Source organism: Phocoena sinus, chromosome 18 (genome assembly GCF_008692025.1).
Source record: "Phocoena sinus isolate mPhoSin1 chromosome 18, mPhoSin1.pri, whole genome shotgun sequence".
Lineage (NCBI taxonomy): Eukaryota > Metazoa > Chordata > Mammalia > Artiodactyla > Phocoenidae > Phocoena > Phocoena sinus.
This window is the reverse complement of record NC_045780.1, coordinates 7,101,453-7,122,507: the sequence shown is the minus strand read 5'-3', so window position 1 is coordinate 7,122,507 and position 21,055 is coordinate 7,101,453. Positions and strand designations below refer to the sequence as shown.

Below are 21,055 nucleotides of genomic sequence, written 5' to 3'. Positions count from 1 at the left end.
CGATGCATGGACAACTATAGGCTGTTCTTTTAAAATGTGTTCCTTAAGTCAAAAAGTTCCTTAACTTTTTGTTCTTGGGGCCAAATAGTTTTAGTGAGAAATAGTTTCTGCAGTTTTAATTGTTGATGTCATTGGAAAATGTGAGACATTCATATATTTATTTTTACATTGTCAAGAATAGGTGGACTAAAATAAAGCAAGTTCATCTGCGTGTAGTAATTATAAATGAGCAAGGAGAACTAGTGTCTAATTTATGTACCTGAAACATAAATCGATAGTTCAGAGCTGTGTAATTTGTCTCCTTATTATCTCTTTGTGTGTTCTTTTGTGATCTCCTTTGTATTTCCAAAATTGGGAATTTTGTTCAGTATTACAAGATGCATTCAGATAACCTCAAAGAGTGAGAGAACCATTTTGACTTTCAAAGTAGTTTTAAGCAGATCTTTTAAATCATAATAAGAAATGCTTTAAAGTCAGTACTGAAAACTTAATAAAAAGTCATATTTTATGTTTAGGTCTCTGAAAGATGAATTTGGCTGAGATTTGTGACAATGCAAAGAAAGGAAGAGAATATGCACTTCTTGGAAATTATGACTCATCAATGGTATATTACCAGGGGGTGATACAGCAGATTCAGAGACATTGCCAGTCAGTCAGAGACCCAGCTGTCAAAGGCAAATGGCAGCAGGTAAGGTCACGTTCAAGTATTCAGTGAATGAGGGCAGCGGGTCTGTTATACTTGAAAGATAAGAGTTAGAAAATTAGTTTGAGATTTTTGTAAATAGCTCTTATTTGTCTGAATACTGAAATATATTTAAAATGTACTCTGAATAGTTTTCTGTCTTTCCCAGTTAATATTTTATATACTTTTGATAATATATTTTATGAGACATATTTTGAAGATATTTAATTCAAATTGAATCTACTTTTAATTCTTTTCCCTGATAAGTTGACTAATTGTGTGTGATCACAAATTTTTGAAATAAGGTATTTCTACTTGCCCTTTCCCCTTTCATTTTACATGTAATTTTGACTCATTTCATAAAAACTTTTCCTTTAAGAAGATTTCCTCCTCTTTTGAAAGACTGCTTATAAATACAAAGGAGTCAGTAATCTAATAAAAAACACTAATATGTTTGCTGTGTCTCTTGACTATACAACTTGGTTATATAATATTACAATTAATAAAAACTTAAATTAGAATTTCCCCACTTACTCTTAAAACTTAAAATCCTTTTAAAATTAAAAGTACAAAGTCAGGCATTTCTTTGAAGTTTCATTTATGTGCTAATGCCTTTCAAGTGTTTCTTTTAAGTTTTCCACTGGTCAGAAATTGATGGTTTACTAAGTTTTCAGGGTAAATTTGGCTTATTTTCCAACTTAAGTGTTAACCAAATTATGTTGAGTGAAAACAATACACTCGCTTTAACTCAAGTTGAAATTTTTAGTTGTGTTCTATCCTACATCCTAGCCCCAGGCAAGAGTTGTTTATTAATCTAGCATGGAAATATTTTTGACCTGTTCTTAATTGTGTTAAATAGTGACCATTTCTGTTCTGGTACTTCTACTATGTTTCTTTCTATTAGGTTCTGAAATTTCATTTCTCTAAGTGTAGCCTATAATTGCATATATTAGTTGAATTTAGATTTTTCTTTGGTTCTGTGACTCCCTTCTATGTTCCTTTCTATATATTATTTGAGATAAAGTTAAGGGAAAGTTTCTTACGCTCTGCTTTATAGGAAAGTGTGCTTTCTGGTTAAGAAAATTAAAATTGTTAAAATTAATTTATAAATGTAGTTTTCAATCTATTACCTCCTTGTCTTTGAAAATTAGTTTGGGCTCAAAGTTTGAAAACATGAGAATTTCCACATAGTTGGTCCTCAGTGAAGGTTTTTAAATATGGGAAAAATCTTGCCTTTGAGCTCAAAATAAACTTTAGCCAGGACTTGAAAGATTTTAAACAAGGCGAAAAGAAGTCAGACCTTGGTGAGGCAGAATTTAAATTGGAAATGGGTAATTCTTAGTATCAATATTACACAACTTCAGACTTTCAGATGCTCATGACAGGCATTTTGTATTTTGTGATATTGGGGATAGGAAATGCTGATTTCCTATCAGCATTTTGGCTGACAATTTTTGAGGAAGCTATTTACAAATATATTAAAAGTATTTAGCATAACATTATAGATTTATGGGAATGGTTAACTTCTTACTAACTTAGTTGCTTGTTTTAAATTGTCTTAATGGTCATCACATTCTTTGGTAGAAAGAATTTCTTCATGAAAGATATATAACGACTTGCACTAAGAAAAGATATATATTACATGTATGTCTTCAAACCAATTCCTGGCCTCCTATGTAACGTTAAATAGTTGTTTTTTTAAACTATGTTTTAATTACCCATTTTGCATACTTTGAACAACATTAAGAAAACTAGAATTCTATAGCAATTTGTTATTTGCAATTTATATAAATATTTTATAGCATAAAGGCTATTTTTTTAAGGTTCGGCAGGAATTATTGGAAGAATATGAACAAGTTAAAAGTATTGTCAGCACTTTGGAAAGTTTTAAAATCGACAAGCCCCCAGATTTCCCTGTGTCCTGTCAAGATGAACCATTTAGAGACCCTGCTGTTTGGCCGCCCCCTGTGCCTGCAGAACACAGGTAACTGGGACTTTACATTCTCTTTAGGTACTTCTATAGTTAATTGATATTCAGAGTGAAGAGAGTAACGCTTTATTTGAACAAAGTATGAAAAACTGTTTTGGGGGGCATGTAAATTTAATACCTATTTATAATTTTCACACGTATGTTTACAGGGTTTGTATTTGATAAAGAACAGAAGTATATCATTTGTCATCTGTCTTGCTTTTGGAATGTTTTACTACTGTAATCAAAACAATAGCAATCTATTGCTAGTCCTAAATTTTAGTTTAACTGATACATTTATCAGTTAAGCAGGTTCTTTTAGATTTCATAATGTCAGCATCAGAGCTTTTTTGCTTTAAAAGACTAACAACTTTAGATGAAATGGTGGACAAATTGGGTTCATCCGGTTGGGCATACAGCCAGTTTCCTGAACCTTAGTGTTGAAGGAACCTAACCTTTCCCTAAATGTTCCCTAACCTTTCCCTAAATTTGCCCTAAAGGGCAAATTCCCTAGTGTGTCAATAAGGCTTGAAGTTTATCTCCTTGATGCTCTGTCTGTGCATCATCTGCGTTAAACCTCTCTCTTCTTCTTCTTTGCTGTCTTGCATAGTCTGTTCTTCCTCAAGGAATAACCACAATCCCCATCTAAGCAACTCATATTCATTCTTCGAGTCTCAGCTAAACTGCTTGTCTTCTCTGCAGCCTTTTCTGGTTTCCCTCGCATAACAGTGTTCATCCTAGTTATGTTGTGTTTCTTTGTCTCTTGACAGGACTAGGAGTTTTGCAAGGGCAAGGACCATGGTTTTATTTACTCAAAACAAATAGCAAACTTCCACTGCTCACACAGTGTTTGGCACATAGTAGGCATTCAGCCAACATTGAATGAGTAACTTCATTAATTCCACAAGTAAAGAAACTGAGGTTTGGGAGACCTTGACCTGTAAGTTAGGCTAGACCAGGAGCTGAGCTTAGGTCTTTCTGGCTTTCAGTCCCCTTTTTTGTGAAGTTGTATATTGTGGCCAGAGTGTTGCATCATAGAAAATAAATATCCCTTTGGTAGTAGCTGTGATCATGTATTTAGCTTGTTGATCTCTTAAAATTTCCTAAAAGCATTTAAAGAACTGTGAAATGTAGTTAATTTATTCCTTCAGGATTTTTTTCCACTGAGTTAGAGATAATTTTATGATTCCCATTATAAAAACACTAGATGATGATTCTTTTCTAAGGTCTACAGTAATATAGTGCTTTCCTTAGATGTAGCCACCCTCAGGTGTTTTGGATTAAGGTGACTGTTAGCCCTCAAAGAGCACTGTTTCAAGAGTCATAGGAAGTTCCAAAGTAAATATAATGGCATTTTGATGGATCAGACTTGAAAATTTTATGTATGTATAATAAATACCTTGTTTTTTCCTGAAAGTCATTAATTTAGAAATACATTTCTTGTTTAAAGCTAAAAGCTGACACTGTTTTTATTTAGATATAATTGACATAGCATTGTGTAAGTTTAAGGTGTACAGTCTGTTGATTTGATATGTTTATATATTGTGATAGGATTATCACAGTAGCCTTAGCTAACACCTCTATCACGTTACATAGTTATCATTTCTTTTTCTGGTGGGAATTAAGATATAGTGTCTTAGCAACTCTGAAGTATGTGATGCAGTATTGTAGTGTTTAATCGCTGTGCTGTGCATTAGATTTCTAGGACTTATTTAACTACTGGTTGCAAGTTTGTACCGTTAAACACCATCTTCCCAACTCCCTGCCCCCGCCCCCATCTCCCAGCACCTGGTAACTACCCTTCAACTCGCTGTTTTTACAAGTTTGGCTTTTTCAGATTCCACATATAAATAACATGCATTAGTCCTTCTTTGTATGACTTAACTCACTTAGCATAATGCCTTCAGGGTTTATCCATGTTGTTGCAAATGGCAGGGTTTCCTTCTTTGTCATGGCTGAATAGTATTCCATTGTAGTATATGTGTACCACATCATCTTTATCCTTTCATCTGTTAGTGGTCATATCCTTTCATCTGTTAGTGTTTTCATATCTTGGTTATTGTAAATAAAGCTGCAGTCAATGTGGGAATGCATATATCTCTTCAGTATCCTGTTTTTATTTCTTTCGGTTATATACCCGGGAGTGGAATTGTTGGATCGTCTGGTAGTTCTATTTTTAATTTTTTGAGGAACTTAATACTCTTTTCCATAGTGGCTGAACCAATTTTCATTCCCACCAACAGTGCACAAGGATTCCCTTCTTTCCACATCCTTGCCAACCCTTATCCCTTGTCTTCTTGTTAATAGTCATTCCAACAGATGCGAGGTAATGTCTCATTGTTGTTTTGATTTGCGTTTCCCTGATGATTAGTAATGTTTAGCATAGTTCCATGTACATGTTGGTCATTTGGATGTCTTCTCTGGAAAACTGTCTGTTTAGTTCCTCTCCCCATTTTCTAATTGGGTTGTTGTTGTTGTTATTGACTTGTATGAGTTCTTTATATATATTTACTTAACATTTTGGATATTAACCCCCTATCTGATTTATGGTTTGCAAATATTTTCTCCCATTTGGTAGGTTGCCTTTTTATTTATTTATTTTTATTGCTTCTTTTGCCATACAGGAGCTTTTCAGTTTGATGTAGTCCCCTTTGTTGATTTTTGCTTTTGTTGCTTGTGCTTTTGGTGTCATCTAAAAAGATCATTACCAAGACCAATATCAAGGAGCTTCCTTCCTGTGTTTTCTTCTAGGGTTTTGCAGTATCGGGCCTTATGTTTTAAGTCTTTTAAATCCATTTTGAGTTCATTTTTGTGAGTGGTGTAAGACAAGGGTTCAAGTTCATTTTTTCCGCTGTGGTTATCCAGTTTTCTCAACAGGATTTGTTGAAGAGATTATCCTCTCCCCCATTGAGTGTTCTTGGCTCCCTTGTCACTATTATGTGACAGGGGTTTACTTCTGAGCTCTCTATTCTGTTCCACTGGTCTATGTGTCTGTTTTTATACTGTTTTAATTACTATAGTTTTGTATCAGTAGTGTAGTTTGAAATCAGGAAGTGTGATGCCTCTGGCTTTGTTCTTCTTTCTCATGATTGCTTTGGCTATTTTTGGTCTTTTGTGTTTCCATACAAATTTTAGGATTCTTCTTTCTAGTGCCGTGAAAAATGCCGTTGGAAGTTTGACATGGATTGTGTTGAATCTGTAGATGGCTTTGCGTAGTATGGATATTTTAACAATATTAATCTTCTGATCCATAAATGTAGGATATCTTTCCATTTGTTTGTGTTTTCTTCAGTTTCTTTCATTAAAGTCTGGTAGTTTTCACTGTACAGATCTTTCACTTGGTTAAATTTATTCCTAAGTACTTTATTTTTGATGCCAATGTGAATGGGATAATTTTGTTTCTTTTTCAGATGTTTTGTTGTTAATGTATAGAGGCACAACTGATTTTTGTATGTTGAGCTTACATCCTGCAACTTTAGTGAATTCATTGACTAGTTTCAAATGGTTTTTTGGTTGAGTCTTCAGGGTTTTCTATATTTAAGATCATACCATTTGCAAATAAAGACAATTTTGCTTATTCCTTTCCAATTTGGATGCCTTTTATTTCTTTGTTTTGCCTAATTACTCTAGCTAGGACTTCCAGTATTATGCTGAATAAGAGTGATGAGAGTGTGGGCATTCTTATCTTGTTGCTGTTCAAGAAGAGAAACGTTCAATTTTTCATTGTTGAGTATAATGTTAGCTGTTGTCGTATATGGCCTTTATCATGCTGAGGTATGTTCCTTCAATTTGTTGAGGGTTTTTATCATGAAAGGGTGTCGTATTTTGTCAAATGCTTTTCTTCATCTATCGAGATGATAGTATGATTTTTATCTTTTATTCTGTTGATGTGGTGTATCATATTTATTGATTTGTATATGTTGAACCACCCTGGCATCCCAAGGATAAATCCCACTTGGTCATGTTGTATTTGAATTTGGTTTGCTAATATTGAATTTGGTTTGCTAATATTCTGTTGAGAATTTTTGCCTCCATATTCATTGAGAATATTGGTCTATAGTTTTCTTTTCTCATCGTGTCCTTATTTGGCTTTGGTATCAGAGTAATGCTGGCTTCATAAAATGAGTTTGGAAGTGTTCCCTCTTCCTCAGTTTTTTGGAAGAGTTTAAGAAGGATTGGCATTAATTCTTTTTTAAATGTTTGGTAGAATTCGCCAGTGAAGCCATCTGGTCCTGGGAATAATTTTCAGTATAGGAAGTACCTGTTCGTAATTGCTAGAGCACCATGATGTATTTCAGAAGGCAGTGGCCACAGATAATAACTCTAATATCTAATATCTGTGGCTCAGAGTGAATAGAAAGTGTGGCTGGCATTTTCCCATTGATGAACACTTTCCTGAAAACTTCTTCTCATTAGAGAAACGCCAGCGCAATTATTTCTTTTTCTTTGGCCTCCTGTAACTGCCCATAGCACAGATCTGACTTATTTTTATACTTGTTTTAATCGTTATTCTCAATGAAAGTGGAAGATGAATGGACCAGAATATGTTTCTCCAAACCTCCTTCCTCCATACTAAATTTTTAAAAAGTTTCCCTTGTGTGTAACCATTGTGTGTATTTTTTTTGTCTCTGTGGATCAGAAATCCTTAATAAAAGCAAATCTAAGACTGTATATTGCTTGGGGAAAAAAGATTCCCATTTCCACATATATCATCAACAACAATGGAAAAACACCCAGCAACTCCACAGGGTTCTACTAGTGAAGGAATTCTGTTTAATACCTTGAGTAGTATCATGGGATTAGCAGTTCTAAACTTTACGAATAAAATCTTTACATAAGCAAATCCACAGATCCTTCACCAAGTAATAACATCATAGTGATACCTACGTAAGGCAGATGTTAATGAAGTCAACTTTACGCACGTTTGTAGCACAGAATGTGTGCATGAGCTGATAGAATAAGCAAATATTTTTTTTTTTTTTTTTTTGCGGTACGCGGGCCTCTCACCGCTGTGGCCTCTCCCGTTGCAGAGCACAGGCTCCGGACGCGCAGGCTCGGCGGCCGTGGCTCACGGGCCCAGCCGCTCCGCGGCATGTGGGATCCTCCCGGACCGGGGCACGAACCCGCGTCCCCTGCGTCGGCAGGCGGACTCCCAACCACTGCGCCACCAGGGAAGCCCAGAATAAGCAAATATTAAGATTGTAAGTTTAGGGTTAAAAGTTATGGGAGGTTAAAATTGTATAATTTTTTCCCTTTAAAATTTTGTTTCTTCTACAGGTCGTATAAAACAAAAGTAATAAAATTTCCACCTAGAGATAGTGAAAAGTGGATATAGTCCTTAGGTATTCTTGGTGTAATGGGAAGACAATTGACTGGAGCCCACGAGATCTGAGTTTGAATTCTACTTCTGACACCTCTTTGCTTTATGACCTTGTGCAGGTTATTTAACCTCTAAACATTAGCTTCACTGTCTGTCAAATGGGGATGTCTACCTCATGGAATTAATTAAGAAAATTTAATGCTTAGGACAGTAACTGGCATGTAATAAGTAAAGTGAATCATCAACTCTGAAATAAAAGACTACAGCATTCTTTCAGAAAAATAGTAAGAGACTAACAGAATTTTAAAAATGACATAGCCTCATTTGTAAAATTCCTCAAGGAATTTTTTTTCCTTCCTGTACATTCTATATAAATCCTTAGTTTTCTGAAACATTTTGAATAACTCTGGCAGAGAGAATATGGTTTTTTCAATGTCCAAGTCTCATGAAGTGGGCAGTCTTTTTTTTTTTTTTTTTTTTTTTTTTTTTTTAAACAGTACGCGGGCCTCTTACTGTTGTGGCCTCTCCCATTGCGGAGCACAGGCTCCGGACGCGCAGGCTCAACGGCCATGGCTCACGGGCCCAGCCGCTCCGCGGCATGTGGGTTCCTCCCGGACCACGTCACGAACCCGTGTCCCCTGTATCGGCAAGCGGACTCTCAACCACTGCTCCACCAGGGAAGCCCGTGGGCAGTCATTTTTAGGAAGAGCATGATAACTAGTTATCGGTCAATTTATGTTTTACAAGCACTATCTTATTTAAACCAACAGTGATCCTCTGAAGTAGCTACTTGTATCGTGTACCCATGTTACTATTGCTGATCTATTGTTATGAATAAATCGTATGAAGCTGTCATTTTGAATCCTACGATTCATTCATATGAATCGTATGAAGCTGAGGAAATTGAAGCTTACAAAGTTTGTTATTTTCCCAAAGTCATCTGAACAAGAAAGTGGCAGAGCCAGGATTTGAACCCAGCTCTCCTCAACTTCAGGAGTCTTATTTATATCCACTCTGCCATGTTACTTTGCTACACATACTTGGTGGTATCTATGGGTCTATTTTGATATTTATCTATATATCCTAATAGATAATATATAGTTCTGTTAACCACTTGATTAAATTCTTACTAGAGGTGGTAGGAGAATAAAGAAGCTGAAAATGCTTGATGAAATAAATAATGTAATTTTAAAAATTTCTCTTTGAGAGTACCACACAGAAATTGTAGTGTAGACCGGTCGGAAAGTATAATTTACCTTGTTTTGTACAAAATGTTTCCGGGACGCATCTGTTGGGTTTATTGTTAGCCACTAGTTTGATAGCCCTGCTTGCGGGTCTGCCTTTTCACCTCATGGACTTTAACACAAAACTTCTCCTCTCTCCCTGTTACAGTACGGTGAGGCAATGTCCATTACCACTGGTGGTTTTCCGTGGTGGTTTTCCACATTGTTCAAAGTTATACCTTATATGTCACGTGTCCTCTGGGTTTAATCATGATCCTGTTTACCAGCAGCTGCTTGGATAAATCAGAACAACCTTTTAAAGTGAATTAGATTTATTGCCTTAAGTATGAGGAAATTGAACTACAAAAGTAGGATTATAATGGGAGGTTCTGGCAATATGAGAATTAAACTCCAAAGAGATGAAGCCTCCAGATCATTCTTAGTGTCCTAAGTTAAAAGGTATCTTGTATTAATTAAATTATTTTATAATATTTTCCATGTAAATTTATTAAGCACATTCTCTTTAATGAGGCCATTTAAAAATGATCTCTGCTGGTGAGACCTGAGGCCATGAAACTAAGATTTTCTGTATTGGAACAGTATTTGACATAGATTATATTCAATAAAGTATTCTTTATTCAACTTGAAAAATAAATGTGTTAGGTCTTTTAAAGTTACATCTTTTGGGAGATATGGCAGTAGCAACAGGATACACAGGCCTGAAGACAGTCATTTGGCTTATCCCATACAGGTTGAAAAAGAGAACTCTGCTAGGCTCTCTAACGTTATTTCATCTGGAACCAAGGGAAATGCCATAGAGTGTTCCTGTATGCAGATAGATAGGATGATTGATTTTTTATCAAATTTGTGCTATTCTGTAGCATTTCAGCAAAGAAGAAATTCTTGTTGACTTGGTATTAAAATTGTTGCTTTATGTTTTCTTTGGGTACCCTAATAGATTAAATAACTGCTCGCATATTAAATCCCAGTTTGCACCGGGAAAAGATCAGTTAAGGCCAAGGTCAAGTACCGATAGACAGTAAACTGCCGTCTCATCCTTACTGGTATCTCACCCAGGCTCTGGGAAATTTTCCTGGGATTGGGAGGTAGGAGAGCAAGCTTTTGTATCAGTTCCACCACTAATTGAGTGGTCCTCCAAGTTAATTTCACTTCTCTGCGCCTCACTTTTCACCTCTGTAAAATGTACATCATGATGAGATTGTTTTGTAAAATTGTTTTAAAGTCTTAGGAAGAAAAACACTATTATTGCTCTATCCAACGTATATTTCATGAGCATTCATCATATACTCAACTTTATTTTTGGCCCTGTGGAAAGTATAAAGGTAATAAAAAAAAAACCCCAGCACAGACCTTGGCCTCCAGAAACCATCAGAAAAATAATCCAGACATTGTGGAAAGCTTAACCTAGGATGCTGGCACCTATTGTATACCAAGTACTATGCTGGGTGCCAGTACTATGGTGGGGATACGGTGGGATGCAGAAGCAGATACAGTCCCTGCCTTCCTGAGCTTACAGTCTTGTAAAATGGGTGTGAGAGCCATTACTGAGGTAGAATGGACTGGATTTGGTGATTAATGATATAAGAGAATGAGAGAATTGGAGCAGGTAATTAAACATCTAGATGAAGCTGTTGAATAGGAATTGGAAGTGAGAACCAGAGTTTAAGAGAGATTGGGATTAGTAGTAGTTACTTAGGAATCGTCAGCAAGTATGGAATTTTAAGAAAGAAATTTTAAGGTCACTCTTCACATGGTGGAGTAGGTTATTGCTGAGTACGATTGGCAGGTTGAGATTATACTCATTTCTAAACACTCTGGAGTCATATTCTCTTCCAGAATTCTGTTTCTGGAGTGTGGGATGGACTCTATATTTAGACTCTGGGAAGAATTAGGTAGCAGTGTTCTGTTTAGTGAGGAGTTTTTAACTGTGAACCAGGTACTATGCTAATAAACTCTCTACATGGTTTTCTTCTTGGTCTTCACAACCACCCTCTAAAATAAGTACTATTAATATCATCCCTATTTTTTTTAGAAGAAATTGAAGCTTAAAGATTCTAAGCAACTTTACCAAATGTTGCATGTAGGTTAAGTAAGATAAGGATTGAGAATTGGATTGGATTTAGCAACATGGAGCTCACCGGTGACCATGATGAGTGGTTTTGGTGGAATGGTGGAGAATAATGGAGTGGGTTCAGAGAATGGGAAGAGAGGAATTGAAAACAATGAATGCGTGCAGTTCCTTCAGTGAGTCTTGTTGAAAAGGGGAGCATAGGAATTGAGTGGTAGTTGGGGAAGTGGAATCAAAATTTGTTGTTGTTTCCGAGACTTTTGTATGCTGCTAAGAATGCTGCAGCAGAAAGGGGAAGATTGACGATGCCTGGGAGAAAGGGGCGCTACTGGAGCAATGTCCCTGAGTAGACAAGAGGAGGCAGAATCCAGTGTACAGGTGGGGCGGGTGCAGGATAGCTGATTCAGAGGAGCTGGAGGGAAGGCAGTTAGTTATAAAGGCTGTGGACGCAGAGAAGTGGGCAGATGTGGAGGTGAGCGCTTGTGGAGGTTCTCTCCTGATTATTTCGATGAGGGAAGAAAAGCAAGCAAGATCATCTGAGAGTGAGGGTGGGGTGCAGGTGTTTTCCAGGGTTTAAATTCTCACCTAAAGTGTCCCAAGACGGGACGTCCATTCCATTTGGCTATTTTATTTCTTTTATGTAAGTTTTCTAGGAAGCATTTGTCTTATTTTGCAGAACTCAGTAGTCATTCATTTGAAATCTTATTTTGGAATCCTAGGTATTTATTACAATGAGTGCCTAAAAACTTGGTATTTCTATCTTTTTTTTTTTTTTTTTATGTTACAGAAAAGACAACTGAAAGATAGAAATTTTAATTCATTAGAGATAAACTAAGGAATGGGAACAAGATAGTGGTAAGTCAGAATGAAATCATAACGCATCAGTTTTGTTTTTCTTGAAAGAAATATTTGCCTTGCTGCACTTTACCACTGTTTTCTCCCTTCTTCTTTCCTCTGGCAAACTGCTGTGATGCGTACTTTCCCTGTGTTGCCATTCACTGCTTCTCTTTCCTTAATGAGTAGAAATCCTGGATCTCTAGTCACTGCAGTATGGGACTGACTTCTTGAAGACAGCTTCCTAATTTAAAATGGAATATGCCAAATTCTCAGGAGTTAAGGTGTTTAACTTTTGTAACAGTTGATAGTATTTACCATCTTTCTTCTTTTGGCTTCTGTTACACTGTACTATTCTTTTTTCCTTCCTCTTTTTTTTTTTTTTTTTTTCCTAACTGTGGCCCCTTCTTCTCTTGTCTCCTCCTCTTCTGGTTCCCTAGTGCTGTCCCTCTGCTCGTTCTGTATTCACTTCAGCTCCTTATATCCAGCCCCACTCTCTCTCTGCTTTGCAGATGACACTAGTGATAGGAGGATTGTGCCTTCTGGTTTGCACGAGCAGTCTAATTGTCGTTTGTAGATAACTTCTCTTTTCTCATTGTTTTTATGATTTTATTTTTTGCCTTGATGTTACATAGTTTCACTACAGGTTATCTGAATATGGATTTATTTTTATTTAACACTACTTAAGACTTGTGTTTCTTTTGTTTCAAATTCTTTTTTATGCTTTTAACCATTTTAAACATTCATTTTTATAGTTCATAACTGATAGTTCTATTATCAGAAGTTATTTGGAACCTTGTCTTTTTGGTTATTTCTGATGGCTCTTGTTTGTGGTAAAGTTGAGAGTGTCCCTTCAAGGTTTGAATCATTCTAATATGTGGCTTGTTTAGGGGGATATCACTCCTCAGAGGGTCTGTGTTGGGTTCAGCTGGGTGCCTTCAGGATGTCACCTGCCTGGACCACTTTTAGGTAAATTTCTTCACTTAAGGGAGTATAAAACTAAATCCCAAGTCACACGAGTGCAGGCCCTGGTTACTGTTTCTAGGGGAGACTTGTACCTTACTCCACACATATAGAACATAGGCTCAGATGGACAGACGTACTTGTTTCTTCCATGTGCGTGTTTAAAGTCTGCCCTTTGAGAGTCCTGGCTTCACTTGCCAGTCTCAGTTCAGCTTTGACATTTGTAGGCCTCAGGCCTTGTCGCAGGCCTCACTTTGTGCTCATTAAATCTCAAGCCCTTAGGTGGCTGAGACCTGGAAACCCTCAAGGACTGCCATGCCGTCAGCTGTATTTTATTTATTTTTTGACTGTTAGGTATTTCTCTTATCTTCTGGTAAGATCACCTATATATAAACAGGATATTTGTTACATTTTATCCAGAATTTTTTTTTAATGTTACAGAAAAGAAAACTGAAAGATAGAAAATTCAGTTCATTAGAGATAAACTGTATCTATATATTTATCATAAGTTCTTGAGGGTCTTATCCTCCAGTTTGTTGTTTTTGAGGACTTTTATTTATGGTTTAGTTGGGAACTCGTCTTCAGCAAGGCTTTAGTTGCAGGATTTATATGTGGATAGAAAGGGATGTCCAATATAATACATAAAATATGTATATATTTTTAGCTAAACTATAAGCTTCTTGAATGCATAGACTATATCATATTTTTTTGTATTCCAGTGTTTTGAAAATCAGTAGAATATTTTCAGAACTTGACTATAAACTAGACAAAGAACTATGAGATATTTAAAGTTCAACTGATAGTATTTTAATATAATCTGTAAAAGTTGTGTAGTCCCTATACTCTGAAAGAGTGCCATTGTCCATCTAGTTTTAAGGTCTTTAGAGTTAGACATAAGAGAAATTAAATATTTTAAGTTTTTCAAGTTCAAAGCTCTTTAGAGTTAAATGGAAAAGGCAAGGGCCTATCTTTAGATCCAAAGAAGAGCAAGGTAAAATTAAATAATCAACCTGCCTGGGAGTAGTGGCATCCTACCATTAGACGAAATAATTAGTAATGTTATCGTCCCCTTCCCCTACCTTAGAAGTGATAAAATGACTGGCTTAGCAACTTTAAATAAGGATCAGTATGTCCCATCAGAGTCTCTGACAAGAATCTCGCCCCTGTTCTTGCTGAAATACCTAGTTGTGGGTAACATCAAAATGCTAAGAGGGCAGCCCCCGTGATATTAAATGGGACTGTATAATATTTGGTGTGAGAAGTATGTCTGCAGCTCCAGATCTCATACCAGCTGAAATTTTTGGCTAAATATTACCTTGGTTAACTTGGATAATTGTCTTCTGTAGTGGGTAAGCATCTTTCAACTCCAGTGACATTTAGAATTAAGAGTAGAAATGTCTAAGAGACTCAAAACTGTAATAGTAGTACTTTTTGTTAAGGGATATGTACATATTTATTTATTATTTTTATGTACTTGTAATTTAAGACAATATGGCTAATGAGGGTGATAAGCATGCAATTCCAATTTTAAGTGTATTATGGAATAATTTAGATCTGTGATTTTACATGAAAATTTATGTTAAGTACTTTTGGGGAACATTTAGGAGAAATTAGGCTTACCTCATTTATAAGTTTAACTTGCTAAGTTTATGAAAGTATTTATATGTAAGTTATGTTTTGTTAAGTAAGACAATTGAAGAACTAAGAAGGAAATAAAATATATTACATTTATAAACGTATGTTAAAAATTTTAGTGGCATTTAATTAGCCAGGTTTGTAAATGGCATCAAGCATTATTCAAAAACCTCTTAAAAGTGACTTCTAAAATCTGCTACTCTTGTACATAAAAAAAGATTTGTAAGTGAATCTAAAAGCTTTAAGGACTAACTGAATTTTTGCAGTTTTAACTTTAATAAATTGAATATTTAAAAAATCAAAGTAAACCTTTGAAGAGATTTTTTTGCACAAAAAGTACCTTTGAGGATATAAAACGACTCGTATCAGCATGGCTTATAGTACTCCATGTGTTTCTGAGTGTGGTTGATTTGCTTGTTAGATAGTGAGGGAAGACTTAATCCAGTATACAAAAAAGCCTTTTCTATTACGTAGTGTAGTATCTTGCATTCATCAAAAGTTCAGATATTTGTTGAAAAATTAATATTTTGAACTGACTCTGGAATATATCATACTAAAATATTTGTTTATAATTTTCTGATAGCAAATAACTAAAATTTCTAAAGTTCTTTTTAGAACTGGAACTTATTAAAGGTTAAGTTCTATGGAGTCACGTGATTTATGAAGAGGCACCACTGCACTTCAGTAGGGAAAGGTGGGTCTTGTCAGTAAATGCTTCTGGGTTAATTGAATGTCCATGTGGTGAGGAAAATCTTAACCCCTTACCTCACATCATATAGAAAAACTAATTTGAAATAGATCACCACCTAAAATGTAAAAAGGTAATAAAATAAAACTTCCAGAAGAAAACATGGAAGGGATATTATCATCTTCTTGGGATAGCAAAGATTTATTAAACTGGACAATAAAGCATTAAAGATAAAAGATCAGTAAGTCAGAATTCTAAAATTATGAACTTCTTTTCATCAAAAGATACACCATTAAGACAAGCCATATACTGGTAGAAAGTAAAAAAAAAAAAGGAAAGCCATATACTGGTAGAAGATGTTTGCAAAGCATATGTATGACAAAGGACTTGTATAGAATATATAAAGAACAACGATCAATAAATCAATAAGAAAAAGTCAGGCAACCCAGTTGGAAAAAAATGGACTAAAGACTGGAACAGATACTATACAAAAGAAGATATTCACATGGCTAATAAGCATCTTGTTGAAAAGGTGTTTAACATCTGTAGCCATTCAAGAAAGGCAAGGTAGAACCACAATGAGACACCATTACACCCCACCCCACCCCCAGAATGACTAGGGTGGGACAGCTGGCACTCTCGTACATGGCTGTTGGGAGTGTAGAATGGCATCACTACTCTGGAATACCGTTGGCTATATTTACTAAAGCTAATCTTACATACACTTTATGATGCAGCTATTCTGCTCCTGGGTACAGATCCCAAAGAAATGAATGCTTCTGTTTACCATGAGGATAATTCCCATATTCATAGAGGCTTTAATAATAAACAGAAAACAGCTCAGGTGTCCATTCATAGAATTGATAAGTTGTATATTTATGCAATAGAATACTCCACAGCAGTGAAGAAAGATAAACGGCTATATACAGGAACATGGACGAATTTCACAGGTAATGTTGAAAGAGTATGTACTATAGGATTCCAGTTTATGAAACTAGAACAGGCAAACCTAATCTATGATAGTAAGGTCAAAATAGTGGTTACCTTTACCAGCTGATATTTACTAACAGGGGCCATGAAAAAAACTTTCTGGGGTATTGGGAAATGCTCTTTGTTCTACTAGTGGTTATACAGTACCAAAATTTATTGAGTTATATACCTAATATATGTACATTTTACTGAATATATGGTATACCTCAGTGAAAAATAGATTTTAAAAATTCTGTTAAGTATTAGTCATCCCCATTTACAGAGGAAGAATATGAGGCTTGTAGATGTTACGTGGTACGCTCATATAATCAGTAATTGGTGGACCTGGGAGTAGGAAGGCACCCAGGGTTTAGGATTCTAAATCTAATGCTAACTCCGGATCACCATGCTGTTTCTCTGTGAAGGGAGGAATCGTGTTTGCAACGTTTTTATGTCAACAGCCAGTGTAGTTCCTGTCCTTATTAGATAAACATATATTTTCTGATTTAAAAAAATAGCAGTCATATATTTGATGAGAGTGGACATTAAAATTCTTAATCATTGGACTTCCCTGGCAGGCCAGTAGCTAAGACACTGCACTCCCAATGCAAGGGGCCCGGGTTCAATCTCTGGTCTGGGAACTTGATCCCGCATGCCACAACTAAGGATCCTGCATGCTGCAACTAAAAAGATGCAGCAATGAAGATCCCACGTGCCGCAACTAAGACCTGAGGCAGCCAAATAAATATTTAAAAAAAAATTCTTAATCATTAATTTCAAATAATAAGTCCTCTAATTTCTGTTTAAGCTTTGCTTTCTTGCCTCCTGATTTCTTACCAAGTAATTTCTCTTGGACTCAAAGTCTCATATATTGACCCCAAGTCCTTATAGTAAAAATATCAGTATGACCTACTTGGAACTCGTGTTTTTTTTTCATTAGCTATGGAGAGGTATGTTTTCCTGTTTAATTCATATAGATTAATGTCATAGCAAAGTAAGATTATTTTTCTTCCTTTTCCAGAAGTTTCAGTAATTTGATTTATGTTCTTGGGCATATATAGGACCTGTTCCAAATTTCTTTTTCTTATACTAGAATTCTAACAATGTATGAACAAACAGATATAACCAAAGAATTTAGAATAATCATGAAACAGAAAGCTGGAAGAAATAGAAAGAGCTGAATAGATGGGAATCTTAAGAAGGTGCCTGTATAGCAATTGGAGAAAATTGTGATAGTATCTTTGACCCTGTTTCTAAATATGGTGTGGAATGAAGGCATCTTCAGAAGAGGTCTCTTCCCCTTTGACTTCTGGAACCCTGGATGCGTGGTGCTGTCTGACAGACGGTTCTATTTCTGTTGCCCAATCTTTTATGGAGATTTGCCAGGCAGTAATACAGTAGGTTCAACTGAGGATGTGTACTCTGAGCCCACATCACTACCACATGTGTGTTTCTAGAACATGCCAAAAACTTTGTAGCAACCCTATGATTTCATTTTCTTAGGTGCTCAAATAATTTAATTAGTGCTATTGTTATATTCATCATATTTAAAGTTTATTAACTACCAAGTAACTAATATGAATAATAAAATTTATGTAAGGAATAAGGAGTTATAATACAGTAGGATCTATGTACCCACCATGGAGTTTAAGATAAAGAACATTAGCGTTACCTTGAAGGCCCCCTATGAGCTCCTCTGCATCCTGTTCCCTCCCCTCCTCTTTCAGAGTTAGCCACTGTCCTGGATTTGGGGTTTATCATTCCTTTGCCTTTCTTTATACTTTTAGCACATACATTTTAATCTCCACACAGTATCTTGTTCTGCTTAGAATCATACTGTATGTGTTCTTTGAACTTACTTTTTCACTCAACATTGTGGTCCTGAGATTGATCTATTATTATTGCATGTGGCTGTAATTCATGTTCACGTGAATATAGTATCCCATTATGTGAATGTATAATAATTTATGCATCTGTTCTGATACTGGACCTTTGGGTTGTTTCCAGGTGTTTACTATTACAAGCAGTGCTGTAAGAACGTTTACATATAATATTGATATTTAATATTGCTTAGAAAGGGAATATTGGCTTTTGGAGGAAGTCAGGCTTATTTGCATATGATAGGGTAAGGCATCTTTCTTCCCGTTCCTGCGGGGAAATATCCTCCAGTAGGAGAACTGAGCTCAGTGTAGACATGCTACTCTTTTATCTGCAGATTTCCAGTTATTCTCTGTATTTGAAATGCTGTAAGCTAGCAGGTGTCAGCCCGTGTTTGACCATTGGGGCAGAGGCTGACGATGCTGTGCAACCCTACTAATAAGGTGTCTTTTTAAAAAGAGACCAGTAAAAGAAGCCCTGAGACTTATTTTTTACAGCCTGGAAGCTGTCACTGAGTCCTTAAATTGAAGCATGCCATTGGGCAATGATGCCCTAATGGAGGAAGAAGTACAGAACAGAGTCAAGGGTGTCCTTTGGGAAGCTGACAGTCTGTTTCGAATGTACTATCAAACTGCGGTGAGATGGAACTGAAGACCTGCAAAGCACAGGCACGCTTCCTGTGAGACGTGGGACTTGCCACAAATGCCACATCTGGCCTCTTGAGCAGTTTCCTTCAGACCGTTTATGAGCCCGTCAGAATACTGAGTGGCAGGACAAGGTCAGCAGCAGCGAACACCTGGAGTGCAGCCTGTGAACGAGCTTTGACATAATTCTCGCAGCACAGCTTTACTGAACTGGCTGTGTGTGCAATGTGGACTGCAAGCAGGACTCCTCAGTGACCGCTAAATAGCAAGCTGAGGTGGGAAAGCACAAGCTGAGGAGGCAGAAGAAATGTTTCCAGAGTCCCTGCAGTTCACCCCTCCTCAGCGAGGCCACCGAGCAGCCTGGCACGCAGCTGTAAAGGATGGGCTTGCTGTGTGAGCAAGAGCTTCGGGCTGGCTGTGCCTCCAGAAAGCAGGACCACAAACAATGACAGACTATTTAAATAGCAGGCGCAGCTGCTAGCAGAAGGGCAGACTTGACGTGTGTTCTGTGTGGAAGAGATTGTCAGTCGCTTTTTATTGTCTTTGGCCAGGAATCCAATTCAGGAAAGACATTATACATACATACACACACACACACACACACACATATATACATATATATATATATATATATATATATATATATATATATATATATAAAAAACAGTAAAGTTCTGCTCTTCTACTTTACACCTCTTCATCAAAACCAAACAGAGGGCTTCCCTGGTGGCGCAGTGGTTGAGAGTCCGCCTGCCTATGCAGGGGACGCGGGTTCGTGCCCTGGTCCGGGAAGATTCCACGTGCCGCGGAGCGGCTGGGCCCGTGAGCCATGGCCGCTGGGCCTGTGCGTCTGGAGCCTGTGCTCCGCAGCGGGAGAGGCCACAGCAGTGAGAGGCCCGCATACCGCAAATAAAACCCCAAAACAAAACAGAAATTCGTTCAAAAAACAATGGTTGCAATGAAATACTAGGAACAGAGCAACATAACATTTTTAGTTTTTTAGTCTTTACCAGTCTCATTACATTTTTACCTTATTGACAGAATACTTAAAAGACTAATAATGCGCTAGAACCAAAAACGTAATAATACCTTTAAATTTGAGAATGCCTTATAACTATTTCACTATACACGATTTTCAAGCTCCTTTTCTGTGGATGTTTTCCCCACAGGGTTGCTTATTCATCTTTGTCTCCTCCTAGGGCCTAGCACAGTAGAGGATATATACCTCCTAACAGGTGTGGGTGTTCAGTAAATAACTGTTTAACTGGATTGGACTCCAAGGATTCAGATGTCAGTGTATGGTAACCTAGTAGAAAGACATACACTTTTCACCAGCCTCTCTCATCCTCAGCACTTTCATGTAGCGGTCTAATCCCAGAAGTCTGAAGATGCTGCAATATGTTAACTGTTTTTTACCTTGAGTTTTCAACCTTCCTGGCTTTTCATCCATTTTCCTGTTTTCCTGAGTTCATTGAGTAATACACATGTGAGACTTTTTCTGATACCAGGAAGAGAAACTCCGTGATGAGTTAGATGAATTAAAAGCATGAAGCTGGAAAAGGGATAAGAATAGATTTTGGCACATGGGTGGAAAAGGAACACACATATGGAATGTGAAGGGCTGCAAATACAGGCAGAGCTGTAAAGAGAGTAAAGGTAGGAAAACAGAGGCAGAGGCAGTTCAGGGAGGAAGAACTAAAAGCGTAGACACAAAGTGATGGAGTCTTCCCCCAACACCCAGAGAGAGGCAAATAAATACTGTTCTGAGAAGCCCCATAATTTCACTATTTGAAGAAGACATGTTTCACATTACATTAGACAAAATATGCCACTTTGTAAGCATAACTATATTTATGTACTTTATCAAAATTCTTTTTTAAAATTGCTGTATAATTGACATGTATTACATTAGTTTCAGGTGTACAACGTAATGATTCAGTATTTGTGTATATTGTGAAATGATCACCACCATAAATAGAATTAACATCCTTTGCCACATATAGTTATCAAAATTCTTGATTCCCATTTGGGGGCCTGTATAATTTGAATGATCCTCTGATTTTTGACACCCTCAAAGCATGAGTAATATTTTTACACATAAACTTTGCACATAAATTAAGAAGATTTCATTAAACCCTGGTGTTGGTAATTTGATGAATGA

At 36.6% G+C, this 21,055-nt stretch overlaps 1 protein-coding gene across 5 annotated transcripts in view; it reads left to right on the top strand.

Annotated features, from left to right (window-relative positions):
- The window catches only part of KATNAL1 (katanin catalytic subunit A1 like 1), an 81,093-nt gene that overhangs the window by 9,761 nt on the left and 50,277 nt on the right, over positions 1 to 21,055 (top strand). For all 5 annotated transcript variants that reach the window (XR_004346715.1, XR_004346718.1, XR_004346716.1 and 2 more), the window contains 2 exons: positions 516 to 688; positions 2,506 to 2,666. Coding sequence is in view for 1 of the 5 variants with exons in the window: in XM_032611620.1 (XP_032467511.1) it covers positions 527 to 688; positions 2,506 to 2,666 (323 nt within the window). In the remaining 4 variants the exon portion in view is untranslated. The remainder of the gene's footprint in view (positions 1 to 515; positions 689 to 2,505; positions 2,667 to 21,055) is intronic.